General features: G+C 40.5%; 3 protein-coding genes across 6 annotated transcripts; 2 read left to right on the forward strand and 1 right to left on the reverse strand.

The window, feature by feature from the left end:
• Positions 1 to 6: 6 nt before the first annotated feature.
• LOC144478364 (inducible serine protease inhibitor 2-like) lies at positions 7 to 3,849 on the reverse strand. Its single transcript, XM_078196181.1, has 2 exons — positions 3,504 to 3,849; positions 7 to 2,375 (listed from the first exon to the last, which is right to left on the reverse strand). The coding sequence occupies exons 1-2, from the start codon at positions 3,580 to 3,582 to the stop codon at positions 2,215 to 2,217; spliced, it is 240 nt and encodes a 79-aa protein (XP_078052307.1). The 5' UTR covers positions 3,583 to 3,849; the 3' UTR covers positions 7 to 2,214.
• A 994-nt stretch (positions 3,850 to 4,843) lies between these two features.
• Pop2 (CCR4-NOT transcription complex subunit Pop2) lies at positions 4,844 to 8,670 on the forward strand. Of its 4 annotated transcripts, XM_078196150.1 has the most exons (8): positions 4,844 to 5,032; positions 5,443 to 5,537; positions 6,315 to 6,500; positions 6,584 to 6,743; positions 6,827 to 6,945; positions 7,027 to 7,103; positions 7,182 to 7,322; positions 7,409 to 8,668. In XM_078196150.1, the coding sequence occupies exons 2-8, from the start codon at positions 5,522 to 5,524 to the stop codon at positions 7,535 to 7,537; spliced, it is 828 nt and encodes a 275-aa protein (XP_078052276.1). In that variant the 5' UTR covers positions 4,844 to 5,032; positions 5,443 to 5,521; the 3' UTR covers positions 7,538 to 8,668. The 4 variants fall into 4 exon arrangements, with proteins under 4 accessions (XP_078052276.1, XP_078052275.1, XP_078052278.1 ...); XM_078196149.1 differs by having other exon boundaries at positions 4,846 to 5,032; positions 6,827 to 7,103; positions 7,409 to 8,665; XM_078196152.1 differs by lacking the exon at positions 4,844 to 5,032 and adding an exon at positions 5,811 to 6,023 and having other exon boundaries at positions 6,827 to 7,103; positions 7,409 to 8,670.
• A 562-nt stretch (positions 8,671 to 9,232) lies between these two features.
• On the forward strand, positions 9,233 to 14,249 carry Mesh (sushi domain containing 2 mesh; the record flags this gene model as incomplete). The annotated part of the gene is made up of 9 exons (XM_078195968.1): positions 9,233 to 9,649; positions 10,613 to 10,854; positions 11,411 to 11,598; positions 11,680 to 11,995; positions 12,566 to 12,734; positions 12,810 to 13,070; positions 13,559 to 13,749; positions 13,831 to 13,976; positions 14,138 to 14,249. Coding segments are annotated over exons 1-9 (2,001 nt in total), but the record flags the coding sequence as incomplete, so codon positions are not given.
• Positions 14,250 to 14,252: the final 3 nt, after the last annotated feature.

The raw sequence follows: 14,252 nt of genomic DNA on the forward strand, positions 1-14,252 counted from the left end.
TCATATATACAATAGTTTCTCTTTAAATTATTATATTATCTTATTATAATTATATTATCTTAATCTAGATTCCTTAAGTATAATTTCGCTACACGATTTCGTTTCTTCTAAATATGACGCAACTTTTACTATTTATTTATTTATAGTTGTTTAGAAATTCTCTCTGATGGTATTGGACATTTTTACTTCTTTTCTGATACTGTTGAACAATAAACATTCGCTTAAGAGAGTATGTACTAATGGGTTATTTCTTGTCTAATTCTTATTCGGCTAGGTACACCTTATTTCTTTCTAATTAACCCTTTGCACTCGAGTGACGACTCCAACTCACCGCTAAAAATTGTTCTATCGTGTCACCAAATAATTTATACATCATTATAATGATCAGTATTTAAACCCACTAAAAGTGCAACTGCTGCGCGAATTACGCAACGGAATTTCATATGGATAAAACGCGATAAGTCATATATAATATGTAAATACCGTAGATCAGGGAAACTATGTTGGAATTCGAGGTAGAACGGCTTCGAGGGCAAAGGGTTAAATATACTGTGGGATTGCTAGAGAACATACTCTCTCTCTCTCTCTCTCTCTCTCTGTGTGTTCATATATTTCTTGTTAAGTGTTTCCGAGCATCCTCAAACAGCATTTCAATGCACCTTAAATCTACAATTTTCCTGGTCGTTATTCCCTAGAATTTCAATATTATTCACTTCCACGGAGTGTTGTATTTTGACGTCTGTATAACTCGTTTCGCACAACCAGCGATTAACCCTTCGCGGTCGGGCGGCGACTATAAGGCGTCGCTAAAAATTATTCTGCCACGCTACAAAATAATTTTTATCAAATTTTATTCATGTACAAAAATTTATCAAGAGCTATCAACTGTTGTCACAAAATTTACAACACCGTGAGTCTAAAAACATACTTTGGATTTCCAGTTGAAATTGCTCCGACTGCAAAGGGTTAAACAGTCCGAACCAAATAATAGATAATTAAATAATAGAAAAACAATAATAGATTCTTTAGTTTATCCTAAACACGGTATATTGCACCAACGAGCATCAAATTACACTTCTAATATATCAAATAAAACCTTTAAGAAAAAAAAAAAATGATTCGTTGCAAATCGTCGAAGTTTCATCAAGTTCGTAATTTGTTTCTGGTCGGCGCGCGGACGGCGAATACAACGAAGTTGCGGATAAAAAGTGGAGGCGCGCGGTCGTAGGTCAGACTCTCGGCGGTTCATTAGGTTGATCCGGTGAAAGTGCCGCGCGATGAATAGTAGCCGGGAGAGGTGGTTAAACGTAGGAGTCGGTAGAGCCCCGTAGAAAGTGGCGAGTGATAAGTAACAAATAGCATGAACGGTGTAACGATGAACAGCGACGGTGGAAAGAGCGAGGCGAATCTAATCGAGAGATCTGATCCTCGTTAATCACGGTAGCATCATCCGCCGATCGAAAAATCGCGGCGATAACGAAGAGCAAAGATGCAGGATTAAATTGAAGTTGCTTTCAGCAGACCCTTGACATACAATTCACGATGTAATTGATAATAAGCTTGTATCTAGCCGTTCATGCGGCATTAATAATATGTTTACCGAGATCCAGTGGGAATTGGCGATCTTTATCTCCACTCTAATCAATGTTTTCCTTAACCAATCGCGGTTAACCCATTACCCCCGTTGTACTTTTCTTATAAATTATTATATCTCCTTATTTTATGTATGCTTCGTATTGCTATTATATATTTATATATATTGAAAATTATAATATTAGGTTCTTTTACGTCTGCAGTAATCGCCGATATTTTCAAAATTTCAAAGAAAAATATTTTCCAAGTTTCGGTAAGCTTGGCATAAAAGTCTTACGTAAAATAGTCCTGTGTTTTTCGAAATTTATCGATGTTTGAATCGCGACGGGTAACGGGTTGAAGAAGCAATCGCGGCGTCGCTCGACGCAACGTTCGAAAATCCGAATAACAAAGATACAGGTCGATTCGCATCTATACACTTGGAAGAAAAACAAAATTGTTAGTACAACATCTGATACGGTGTTTATTTAGCGATAACAATCGATCGTACTAGAGAAGCCATGCCACTTTCACTCGTCGCACGCGCTGCATAAGCCGCAAGCGCGTCGTGCCGGCGGTTAAAATGCCCGAAGAAACGTGTAATGTTCATTTAGCGAACTCTGATGCAGAGTTTGCACGGGTTCAAGCACAGTACTGTCTGCACATGTCGATGCTCCGGTAATTGTTTTCGTTCCCGTGGCATCCACCGTATATGAACTGCTCGCACTTGTGCGTGTCGGGGTTGTAGCCGTACCTCGGTATATTTGCTCTGCAGGGGCCGCGCTCCAATGGCAGAAGACATTCTACAAATGAATCGTAATCGTCATTACAGGGACACGGGATAAGAGACGGCAATCATCGAGTACGGAGGACTATTGCTGACTGACACGAGACTCTATACTCGTCGAGAGACCTGTTCCGCTCGCGATGCTAACACATTATATTCCGTAATCGAGAAACCGATGGAAATGTCGAAACGTTGAACAAATTGATTTATGATGTTCAATTGCCAAATTCATGTTGCTATCGCTGTAATTAGTATTATCTATATTACTATCGCTATAATTGATACCACCAATGTTACTGTTACTATAAATAATACAATAAACTGTTACTATAATTAATGCAACATTACTATCGCTATAATTAAATACAACCTGATATTACTATCTCTGTAAATAATATTACCAATATTACTATCGCTATAATTAATACTGCCAATATCACTATCACTATAATTAATACTACCAATATTAGTATTACCAATATTTCTACCACTACAATTAATATTACTAATTTATAACGAGTAAAGTTAATATTATTAATTCCACTAATGAAAGTTCGTGAATGAAATTTTTTTAAAAAGTGTATCTAACATAAATTCGTTGCCTATTTAAATTGGAATCTATTTAAACTTCTTGACAATTTTGTTGCAATGCACGATTGACATTAGAATGTCTCTAAAATACCAAACAAATAAAAAAAAATGCAGCTTGATACACAATTTTTCTAGTAATAAGTCTAATAATTATACTGCGGATTTCATGCATTTATTAGAGTATTTACAAATTACTGTCATATTCTCTTCACCTCATTGGAATTATTAAGAAGAACAATAAATTTATATGCAGTCTCTGCACCTTGCAATAGATACAGGCACCTTTTACTTTTCATAAAAATCCGCAGTTTAATATCGCTATAATTATCTATTATATATTATCTATAAATTAATATCTATAACTATATATTATCTATAATTTAATATCTACAACTATATATTATATATTATCTATAATTTAATATCTATAATTATCTACCATCTACTATTTTTGTTACAAATCACGTTACTCTAAACGAACTAACTACTTTCAAACGTCTGCAACGACACGGAATGTCAATTAAAAAGTTGAAACTAAAATCGTAGAACATACGTGGTCCAATGTTGGCGGAGGCTTGCAACGCCATGCAGCAAACAACCATAAAGACGAAGGCGACGACTTTTCCGTTCATTGTGCAAGGTTGTTCTTTGTATTGCAACTTGGTGAATCACACTGGCGCACAGAGTCGATCGTTTGGCATTTATACAAGTATCCCCCGACGATACGATCGGCAATCTTCACGAAGATGAACGAACGATAGAGAACTTTAATATCATTATCGCTGCACGGTGTGTTTGCTCTAACCGAACCGATTAAATCGAAGAAAATCCGAGTGTGATTCGAGTACACAACGGTCCGAACCGATGGCACGATACAGTCGATCAAAAACTAATGCGACCAGCCGCGAAAGACCACTCGACCTTATTGTGTCAGCCAGGTGGAACTTTTGCGACCGATTGTATTGCGAGAAGCGCTGTGACCGTGGCGTTTAATGACATTGAGTCAGCAGATAAGCTATTTTTTATCTATTCCACTAATACGGACAACCTATCGGCTTTCACGAGGCGATGAAATAGGCTACGCGATGTTGACAATGAATCGCTTGTCGAACGTTCGGACGCGGTGAAATATAAACACGCTGTCTCTCTGGCTGAAAAATTACGATGAAAAATTACGATGAAAAATCACGGTATCGATATCGGTGTTGGCAAATGTGTGGCAAGAGAATTTCGGTGGAATCGTCTGGAAGCGTTGGAAACCTGCTTATCGATTTTGTTGTACGATGATAATCAACGACAAACAAACACCTCAGCCGATCGAAAGTTCATTTTGTATCTTAATCGTATATTCGTATCTTAACCGGACCACGCCAGAATTCGTTAATCAACTTCACGCGAAATTCAAATGAAATTTTCCTGTGACTTTCTTAAAAAAAATAAAGGGGACTTAGAGTACTCTGAAATTCAACAAATCTATTTCGATATCGATTTGCAACAAATTCGGTAAACATATCTTCAATAATTCTCTCGCGAAAATTGAGCAAAATTTTCGCTCGTTGTCAGATATTATTTGTAGCAGAAACTGTTTCTGCGACCGCAAGCGCTTTGTATCGGCAGACGAATAAATTACGATTAGAACAATTGATAATTCAAAGTGCAAAGAGCGCGCGTAGATTTTTGTAATCGAGCGGCAAAGTCGAGAGAAGCGCGCTTCGAATATTTGAAGCGGCGAAAACGGGAACTTCCAAAGCGATCGTGGCTTCGTCGGACTCGGATGGTAATCGATCGAGACGATACGTGGCGCGCCCTCTGCAATTTTCCTGGAACCGACTCGCGAACGAACATCTTGGCAACGCCACGGAATATAAAGAAAACCACTCTAGCGATTTTGGCGCCCTAACTTTAGGTGTTATATAGAGGGTATCCTCTCTGATAGAGGGAATCGTTGCGTTGAGTTTGGAAACTCGTTTAACCTGTTCGTGTAGGTGACAGAAGATTTAAAAGCGCGATAAGTGTTTTGGGAGCCAGTGTTTCGTGTGATACATTGTAAAACATCGTGCGGAAAAACGAGCACACAGAGAGGTACACCACGACACTCATTTCTTTCATATTCAGGCGAACAAATCGTTTTTGTTTATCCGTAATACATAACCTATTTTCCCGAAAGAACGGCCCGATTTCGATGTTAAAAACCCAGCAGAACGGTCCTCGCCCGCTTAATATCTCCGGCCGGTCGTGTTTCATGTTTACTTTATGTTCGTTAAATCCCGCTTATCGTATATTCGCAATGACAAGTGATACCTGTTTGCGCGGAGTCCTAACCTTCAAATTGTAGTGTTTGTTTGGCAACTGTTGGACTTGAATTAGTAAGCTGACCGTCGAATCGACGTCTGTACAGCATGTACAAATTATGTCAGCAATGTTGTGCACGTCCGTTACGCAATTAACAGTTGTTCGATCAGTGATAACAATATATGTTGATATGTCTACAGTGATATGAAGAGGGTAAAGCTGTGACGGTGGGAATCAAACATAAAAATAGCCCCGGTGACGACAGGAATATCTAACCTTATGCCCTCAGCTACCGGTACGTATGAAACTTCTCCCGAATGCAAGTATATTACTCTGTTTTTCACTCCTGTCGCTACTTGTCGTACAAGCTGTGCAACGCGTGGTTGGCTTGCAACTTGCGTTAATAGAGGACGTAAGAGCATCTGAAGAATTGAATTCTAAAAGACGTGCTCTCACTTTTCATTTATTCTAGCCAAATAATGCTTCGATTGTAGGAAGAATACTGAAGCTGAAATAACAGAAAAACGTATTCTTCGAATAACAAAAATATGGTACATACGTATTGCAGGAATTGCGAGGCACGATAGAATAGATACTTTGGATTCGTGTGGATGAAATTACACGAGCTATCTGTACAGAAGAACAGCCTAATTGAAGTTCGCTTTAAGAATAGTAGAATTAAAGTATGCGATGAAGTTCTTAAGAAATATACAATCCCTGTTGCTGCAAGAAAAGGTGTCCACTTTCAAAGAGTTTCAGAAGAGTGCACAGATTTTTGAAGGTGCAGTTGTATGAGCCATTTTTCTATAGGCTCTGTAAGATGATAATTAATTTCGTACATTGTTGCAATTAAATAAGATGGCACAATTTGTATAGCTAGATTTAAAAAGTAGACGGTGAACAATCAAACTTGAAACACTTTTAAAACAAATACTGTCTTTCTAATTGCTAGATATTCGCACATCTTTGTTTCACAAGACTGACTGCATATAGCAAAATTAATTAAGAAAAACTAAAAAGTATTGCTACAGTATGTATATGGAATGACATTAACCGGTAAGCAATTTTTTAGGAGGAAACAACCCTATAGGGCAGCAGAAGGGTGGGGCGACTATGCCCAGTAATGAAGAATGTGGGATCCGAGACGTATGGCGCCACAATCTGGAGGAAGAATTCCGAACAATTCGGCAAGTCGTGCAACAATATCAGTACATCGCTATGGATACTGAATTTCCTGGAGTAGTAGCTAGACCTATTGGTACGATTATAATCTTTATAATTTTTAAATATCTTCTCGTTAAATTAAACAGCTGCTTATAAAATGTATCTTTTCTTTTCCAGGTGAATTCAGAACTACTGCCGATTTTCAGTACCAATTGTTGCGGTGTAACGTAGACCTTTTGCGGATAATACAATTGGGTCTTACGTTTCTCGATGAATCGGGGAACACGCCTGGGGGTAGTTATACGACGTGGCAGTTTAATTTCAAATTTAATTTACAGTAAGTTTTGGACGATCATCGCGGACCGATTCCAACAAAGTGAATTCCACTAGGGATGAAAAGATTGATACCGTTTGTTCCAGGGAGGACATGTATGCACAGGACAGTATAGACATGCTACAAAACAGTGGTATTCAATTCAAAAAACACGAGGAGGAGGGTATAGAACCACTAGATTTCGCTGAACTATTAATGACATCGGGTATTGTCCTGGTCGATGACATAAAATGGCTATCGTTTCATTCTGGTTACGATTTCGGTTACCTACTAAAGCTTCTTACAGACCAACATTTACCGCAAGAAGAAAGTGAATTCTTTGAGCTCCTTAGGATATACTTTCCAACGATATACGATGTAAAAGTAAGCACCGATTTTCCGATCATCCTTGTTACGAGAATGCTGTTTCTTAATACTAATGAAAATGACGTTTGCACTCAGTACTTAATGAAATCTTGCAAAAATCTGAAAGGAGGACTTCAAGAGGTTGCTGAGCAACTAGAAATTCAAAGAGTGGGACCGCAACATCAAGCTGGATCTGATTCGTTACTCACAGGAATGGTTTTCTTTAAGATGCGAGAGGTGAGGATAACCCCGAAGGTGTTACGATACAACCGTGTTTACGTAATGTTACCACACGCGTTAAACTGTAAATATTTATGTTTCAGATGTTCTTCGAGGACAACATTGACGACGCGAAATATTGTGGTCATTTATACGGATTGGGAACATCGTTTGTTGTGAACGGCTCGGGAGGATATCTAGACAGTAATGGAGATAACTCTTCGTCTTCGTAATGTTAACGGAAAGAAAAAAACAAAACAAAACTATCACGCCTCAGTCGGATCAGATTATTTCATTACAAATAAAATGTTATAAATAATGTTTCACTTAATGATCAAGCGTATGGTTTATATCCACGACATAACGGAATCACTGTTGTAGATCACAGTCGACGCTGATCGATGAAAAAAAAACAACCAGAAAAAAAAAGAAAGAAAGAAAGAACAGAAATAAGAGCTACAGGAGAATTTTTTTCGTATTCGTGCATTTTTTTTTTTATATATCCTCGAATTTTTAAGTCTTTCGTAGGTTTCTTCTGTGATACATGCTAATTAAATAAAAAAAATATTTACAATAATGTGCAACGTGAAATATGTAAGATAGTTTCTTTACAAACATTTGTGACAATATTGGTATAAAAAAAAGAGAAAAGAGAACAAAGAAATATAAGATCGCAGTACAAAGCAAATAAAAAAAAAAAAATACAAGCGTGGAAAAACACTAATTTTAAGATTTTTCAAAAAATCTCTAAACGACGAGATAGAGGATCGCGAGAGAGCATTAGAAGAGCGGATGGAGGAAGAGAGCATTCGGAGGTTACATTGTCGTCCCGGTACATCTATCAATGTTCATATGTACATTTTATCATACAGTGCATTTATAGATCAGTAAATCATAAGCCCGAACGGTTTCTTATATTTAGCATTTTAATAAATATCCGTCGAAAGTAACGCTTCTCGCCAGAGCCTTAGAACCGAGCGAACAAGATATCGTATACCCATCACAGAACAAGGAACATGCATCGTTCTATCAGTTTCTTGACGATCGAATGCCCCCACTCGAACGATTCCGTTATCTCCATAGAAGACTAAACATAGTCGGGCATAGCTTCTAAAATTGTTTTCCACGGCGTGGATCCAACCCTACCCTCCCCCCCCCCGCCCCCCCCCCCCCCTATACATAATACGTACGTTTTATTGTAACGAGCATTATCCATCAGGCTGACGGCAAGGCAACGTTTTCGCTGCGCCCTGAACGCAATCACACGAACCGCATTTCTTTTGTAAATAACACAACGTTCCAGAAAATACAATAAACAATTTACTCGAACTGAAGCGTTGTCCATCATTGTCAAATCTGAGCTGTCCACCGCGATTATCAGGTACGAACTATACGTACAGAGATTACCGTCGAAATTGTTCACAGAATCACTGCACCCTGCAGCGCAACTCGTTTCTATTAACAAAAAAAAAAGAAGTATTTAGGTAAGTAAACAACGACATTAAATCCGATTCAACCGAACAAGGTGAACCATGTCCTATATAGATTAGCCCACGCGGGGTGATTCATAGAGCATCACCGCCAAGAACCTATTATTCAATGTTTTACATCAACTACGAGTAATAAATCGTCTCCTAGAAAAATCTGATCACGATGTCGCGCGCAAAGTAGTAGGATTAATAGGAAGTATAGAACAATGAAGAAAGCGGTATGCCAATCGAGGCGATCCAGCAACGGTCTAAAGGGCGTCGACCCACGCCCTTTGAAAAATTAGGCCACTATATCCCTTTGTCGATTCCGTTCGTTTCAGTTTCCATGTTAGCTTATCCACCTGTAGTAAAGAGATAAACGCTCGTTATCGTAATATAACTGATATCAGCGCCGTTATCGCGACTGGTTACCTGTCGCGGGGCTCAGTGTCTTTGGGCATACTAGACAACACGGTTCATCTACCCTGGACGTATTCAAAATGCGAAACGAGCGCGGCCGCGTTTTCGGTTTCGCAACATGGACCGTTCTCGGGTGTCTTCTGCTGTTCCTGGCCAGCGGTATAACCGCTCAGAAAGAGGACCAGTCGTTCGAGAGCGCCTACAAATTGATGCCCGAGGCGATGGACGACGTTAATAACGAGGTTACACCTGTGGACAGGATACCGGTGACCTACAGCGAGGAAGTGGAGGACCTGAACCAAGACGACAACGGGAAGCAGGCGGTGGCCAACGACGCGAACGAGCCGAAAAGTCCGCAGGTCGTCCCCGAGCCGGAACCCAAGGAGCAAGTCACGTTAACTGAAGGTATATCCGGTAGAGCGATCGGAGAAAAAAGCGGAAAGTATGTGAGATACGGTGAGTGTTTCGATATCAATTGGGCGTGACCGCTATTCTCTATGTTTCGCTTCATCGTTTAGGGATCCCGAGGTTCGTCGTCTCACCGATTCGTTTCTTTTCCCTCATAAAACGGCCGCGCCCCCGCGGGGTCACATTTTTCCATGTGGACCTGTTCGCGGATCGCGCGTCGCGCACACGGCAGAGTTATTTGCTACACATTCTCTGCCCACGAATCCGATCTTATCTATTTTATCAGTTACTCACTCCAACGTGAATCGCTCATGAATCATTAGATATCCGGCGCGAACGTTTTCGTAATGAGTACTTAGTACATCATTGTTGTCTTTTATTTACGACCATCGGTCTTGGAACCGTGGCACACGCGATGTTTAACCCATTAACTGCCCACATCTTTCTTTCACATGCCCAGTACATCGTGTAACGATGCGATTACATCGAAATCATGTTCCGTGAATCGTGGCAGGTTGCGCGAATAAAGGTTGATAAGAAGAAATTATTTTATCATACGAATTATTTTATACGTTCTATATTACATATTTGTCTATGGTATTTCATTGTAATATGAAAATCAAAGCAAAGATGTCACGCTGCAGGTATGACAATTTTATTACGTTTAAAGCGCAACGCGCAAGAAAATTCAAAACGGGAAATAATCTTCGCGCGAAACGGTGTAAGAAAAAACTCTAGAAAAAATCCCCGAACGGGGAAATATCGTGGCAATTAATGGGTGAACGCCTCGACTCTATAAGCATCTGTAAACCCGTATTCTCGTGTCCCCGAGATAGTTGTGTGAGCCGTTCGGTGATTGTGTACTCGGTTGTGTCATAAGTTCACGATCTCTGTGCGTGTTGGTTCGTATTGTAACGCTTGCAGCGTTGTGTAGCATGCGTTGAAATTAAAACAATGGGCATCGACGACGTTCGAAAATTGTACACGATGGACACATCGAAATTCTCGTAGATTCGGATTCACCGGAGGCGGATAGGTACGCGCCCCGCTCGTCCGACTCCGTTCAGAACTACGTGATAACCGAGCAACGACTGAAGGACATCAGGTCGAAGTTCATGTATTGGTACTTCGACCAAGGCGGCGACAACAATATAGGCGACTACCAGAAAGAGATCCAGACATCGACCCCTCAGACGCACAAGAACTTCAACTTCCAGCTGCCGTTCTTCGGATTCAGATTCAATTACACCAGAGTACGTGGACAATCGATGAACGATTTATTATCGTAGATCCCATTCAATTAGATCACACGAATCTGCCGTTTGACTGCTTCGCCGGATAGCTTATCTATCTAAAAACATTTAGTATAGTTTAGGCAAATCGAAGACGAGTTAACTGCAGTAAATACGTTACAAACCTGCTACGTTTTTAACAATTTATAAAATATTAGAAACAAAAGAAATGTAGGAAATATTGTTTATTATATTAAGGATAATTCCTTGGGTAGGCGAAACTAAAGTAGACGCACGTCGCGGTGTTTTCTAATATTTGTTGGCATCGCGCGGTTTCGTTTAGATTCGATGAAACATTTAAGTATCGAAAGATATCTCATCAAGCCGACGATAAAAAGGTAACGTGATAACTGATCCCACGCGCTTCAGAAATAGTCCAATGACGCGTCGACTCGTCATCTTCTGGCTAACAAATTGAATGAACCGTTGGACTACGACGAACCGATAGCCGTACAATCGAATGCAATAAGAAAACGGCATCGACGACCACGACTCGAAATTCTTGCGATGCTTTTAGGTGTCCATGAATGGTTACTTGGAATTCAGCGATCCCCCGAGCTACTACACTTATCCTCTCAAGTTCCCTATACAGGACTGGCCGAAGAAGAACGATCCCAGTTTCATTGGAATATTCTTCAGCAAATGTCGCATAGGCGAAGTAAGGAAAGACGACGTAGACCAACGAAGGCCGGGCGTCTATTTCAGGTAAGGTGGTCGACGGATCTCGCGACCGAACGAATCTCGGCGACCGCGAATTCGAACGGCGCAGTAATCGAATCGTTCCAGGCTCGAGAGAGATCTGCAAACGAGGAAAGACCAGTTCGGCGTGGAAATGCGAGAACGAGTGAAGTGGGACATCCGCGAGGGAATCATCGGCTCGGAGTCGTTCGACCCGAAACACGCGGTCATAGTCACTTGGAAGAACATGTCCTTCGCCGGTGGGATCGACACGTCTCTTTACAGGACGAACACGTTCCAGATGGTCCTTGCTACGGACGAAGTGTCGACCTACGCCATCTTCAACTACTTGAACTTCCAGTGGACCAGCCACACCGAGGCCGGCGGTGACACTACCACCGGCGAAGGCGGTGTCCCGGCTTTTGTAAGTCGCGTTGCTTATCGATGCTCGTTTAGTAAGCTATTACAAATCAAAGATAAATAATTCCAAAGCGCAATGCGTTCGATAGCAGTCCCATTCGTCATCCAATAAGCTAATCTTGAGCAATGTGATCTAATGTCTTCCGAGATTAGAGTTTACAAGAAAATGGCCAAGCTAGTAAGCTTGCAAAACTGTTCAGATCAATTTGAAAATATAGCGCTCACCCCTTGCCTTATAATGTCGTCTGACTTCTTGTAAAAATTTGGAACATGGTCTACCAAGCATAGATATTATTCAAGCTAAGTCCAAATAAAAGTCTACCCTTCTATTACTAATATTTAAACATTGAAATAGAGGCTGTCAAACAGCTGTTAACGAATGTAGTAAAAAATGGTAGGGCAAGGGGTTAAAAATGTTGAAAATGGACCAATGAGCTACCAGCGATCATCTCGACGCTTCGAGGGCAATAAAACTCCTCGCATCGCGCATTGAAATCACCAAGTCGCTCACGGCGTTCGCCGCGAATTAACTCGGACTGTTCCTGTCTATCATTTCACATCGATTCATTTTTAGGTCGGCTTCAACGCCGGCAACGGCACCCAAACCTACGAATACAAGCCCTACTCCCAAATGTCGACGATTCGCGATCTAACGGGCAGAGGCTGGGCAAACGGTTTCCCCGGACGTCACATATTCAGGATAGACGAGAAGATCATGCTTGGAACTTGCAACAAGGATATCGGTAATTGCGATACCTCGCGAATAATAAAATAATCAAATGAAAATGGAAGACGGCAATTGATTTTCTATGTTACAGCCGGGGCGAACTTGCCGTTGGTGTTCGCCCCCGAGAGCGGGAACATGTTGGGCGGCACGATCGTGAACATCACCGGGCCGTGTTTCGACGTGAGGGAAAAGATTCGATGCCTGTTCGAGACCGAGATGGTGATTGGCACCGTGGTAGACAGGAATCGTGCCATGTGCGTGCAGCCGTTCGTCAAGGCTCAGGGATATATCCGTTTCGCGATTAGCATCGGAGATAGCAAAGTCTACAACTGGAAGGGAAAATATTTCATCGGTAATGTGACTAATGATTCTCCGGCGAACTGATAGCATTGACACTCTAAACCTACCACGATCGAACGATTCTCGGTTGAAAATTACAGCAACAATTCAGACAATTTTATGGAAAATTATTACATACGTTCCAATTTATTAATATTATTATTATTGATATATTGTCAATGTTACTTACGTACGTTAAAATTAAACTTAGATTCCAATAATTAATATACTATAATATACTATAATAATATAATACTATAATGCTATAATGCTATAATACTATATATACTAGTACTATAAATACTATAAATACTATAATACTATAATACTATATGTACTAGTACGATAAATACTATAATACTATATATTATAAAAATATGCTATTATTACTAATTACTATAATTATTAATATAATAATAGCTATCAATTTGACCGATTCGATACGTTTAGTGTTAACGCGTCTAGTGACAGGATCTCATGGATTTTACGAATGCTTTTCAGAAACCCCGGCGACCGCAGCAGAGAAGATCTTCGTCGCGAGCACCGTCCACGAACGCGAACCCCGGGAGATCAAGATCACCTGGGACCGGTACAATTTGACCAGCAACTTGAACGCCGGAGTGCAGATATCTCTGTGGGGATACCGTGAAACGAAAACTACCCCGGAGTTCGAATACATCACCAATTTGGAGGTGGGTCGACCAAGAACCAGCGCGAGCCAAACTGCATAAAGTTGTGCATACGCGATTAACACGAATTTAACGAAATTCTAGAATTCGTACACGAACCTTGGCTCCTACATCATCGCGCCGGCCAAATACCGCGACGAATACCAACCCTACCAACAGGACATGACTTTCGGATTCATCCAGCTGAATTTGACCGATCCGCAACAGAACACTGGTTTCAACATCACTCCGTACGTAAAGAGACGAAGAGTTTTACATGTAGTCGATGAAGTTATACGTAGCATAGTTATTATTTCGAATATTTCGAAATTATTTTCGAATATATATCGAAATATTAATTACTATTTTATATAAATTAATTATTCGAATATATTCCGAAATTCTCGCACAGGGTTCTGTGGAGCAGACCGATCCCGTTGGGCTGGTACTTCGGGCCGCAATGGGAACGGTTGATGGGGTCGAAGTGGCCGCAAGCCCTTTGCAACAAGTGGATCATGAACGACAGA

Source organism: Augochlora pura, chromosome 2, assembly GCF_028453695.1.
Source record: "Augochlora pura isolate Apur16 chromosome 2, APUR_v2.2.1, whole genome shotgun sequence".
Taxonomy (NCBI): Eukaryota; Metazoa; Arthropoda; class Insecta; order Hymenoptera; family Halictidae; genus Augochlora; species Augochlora pura.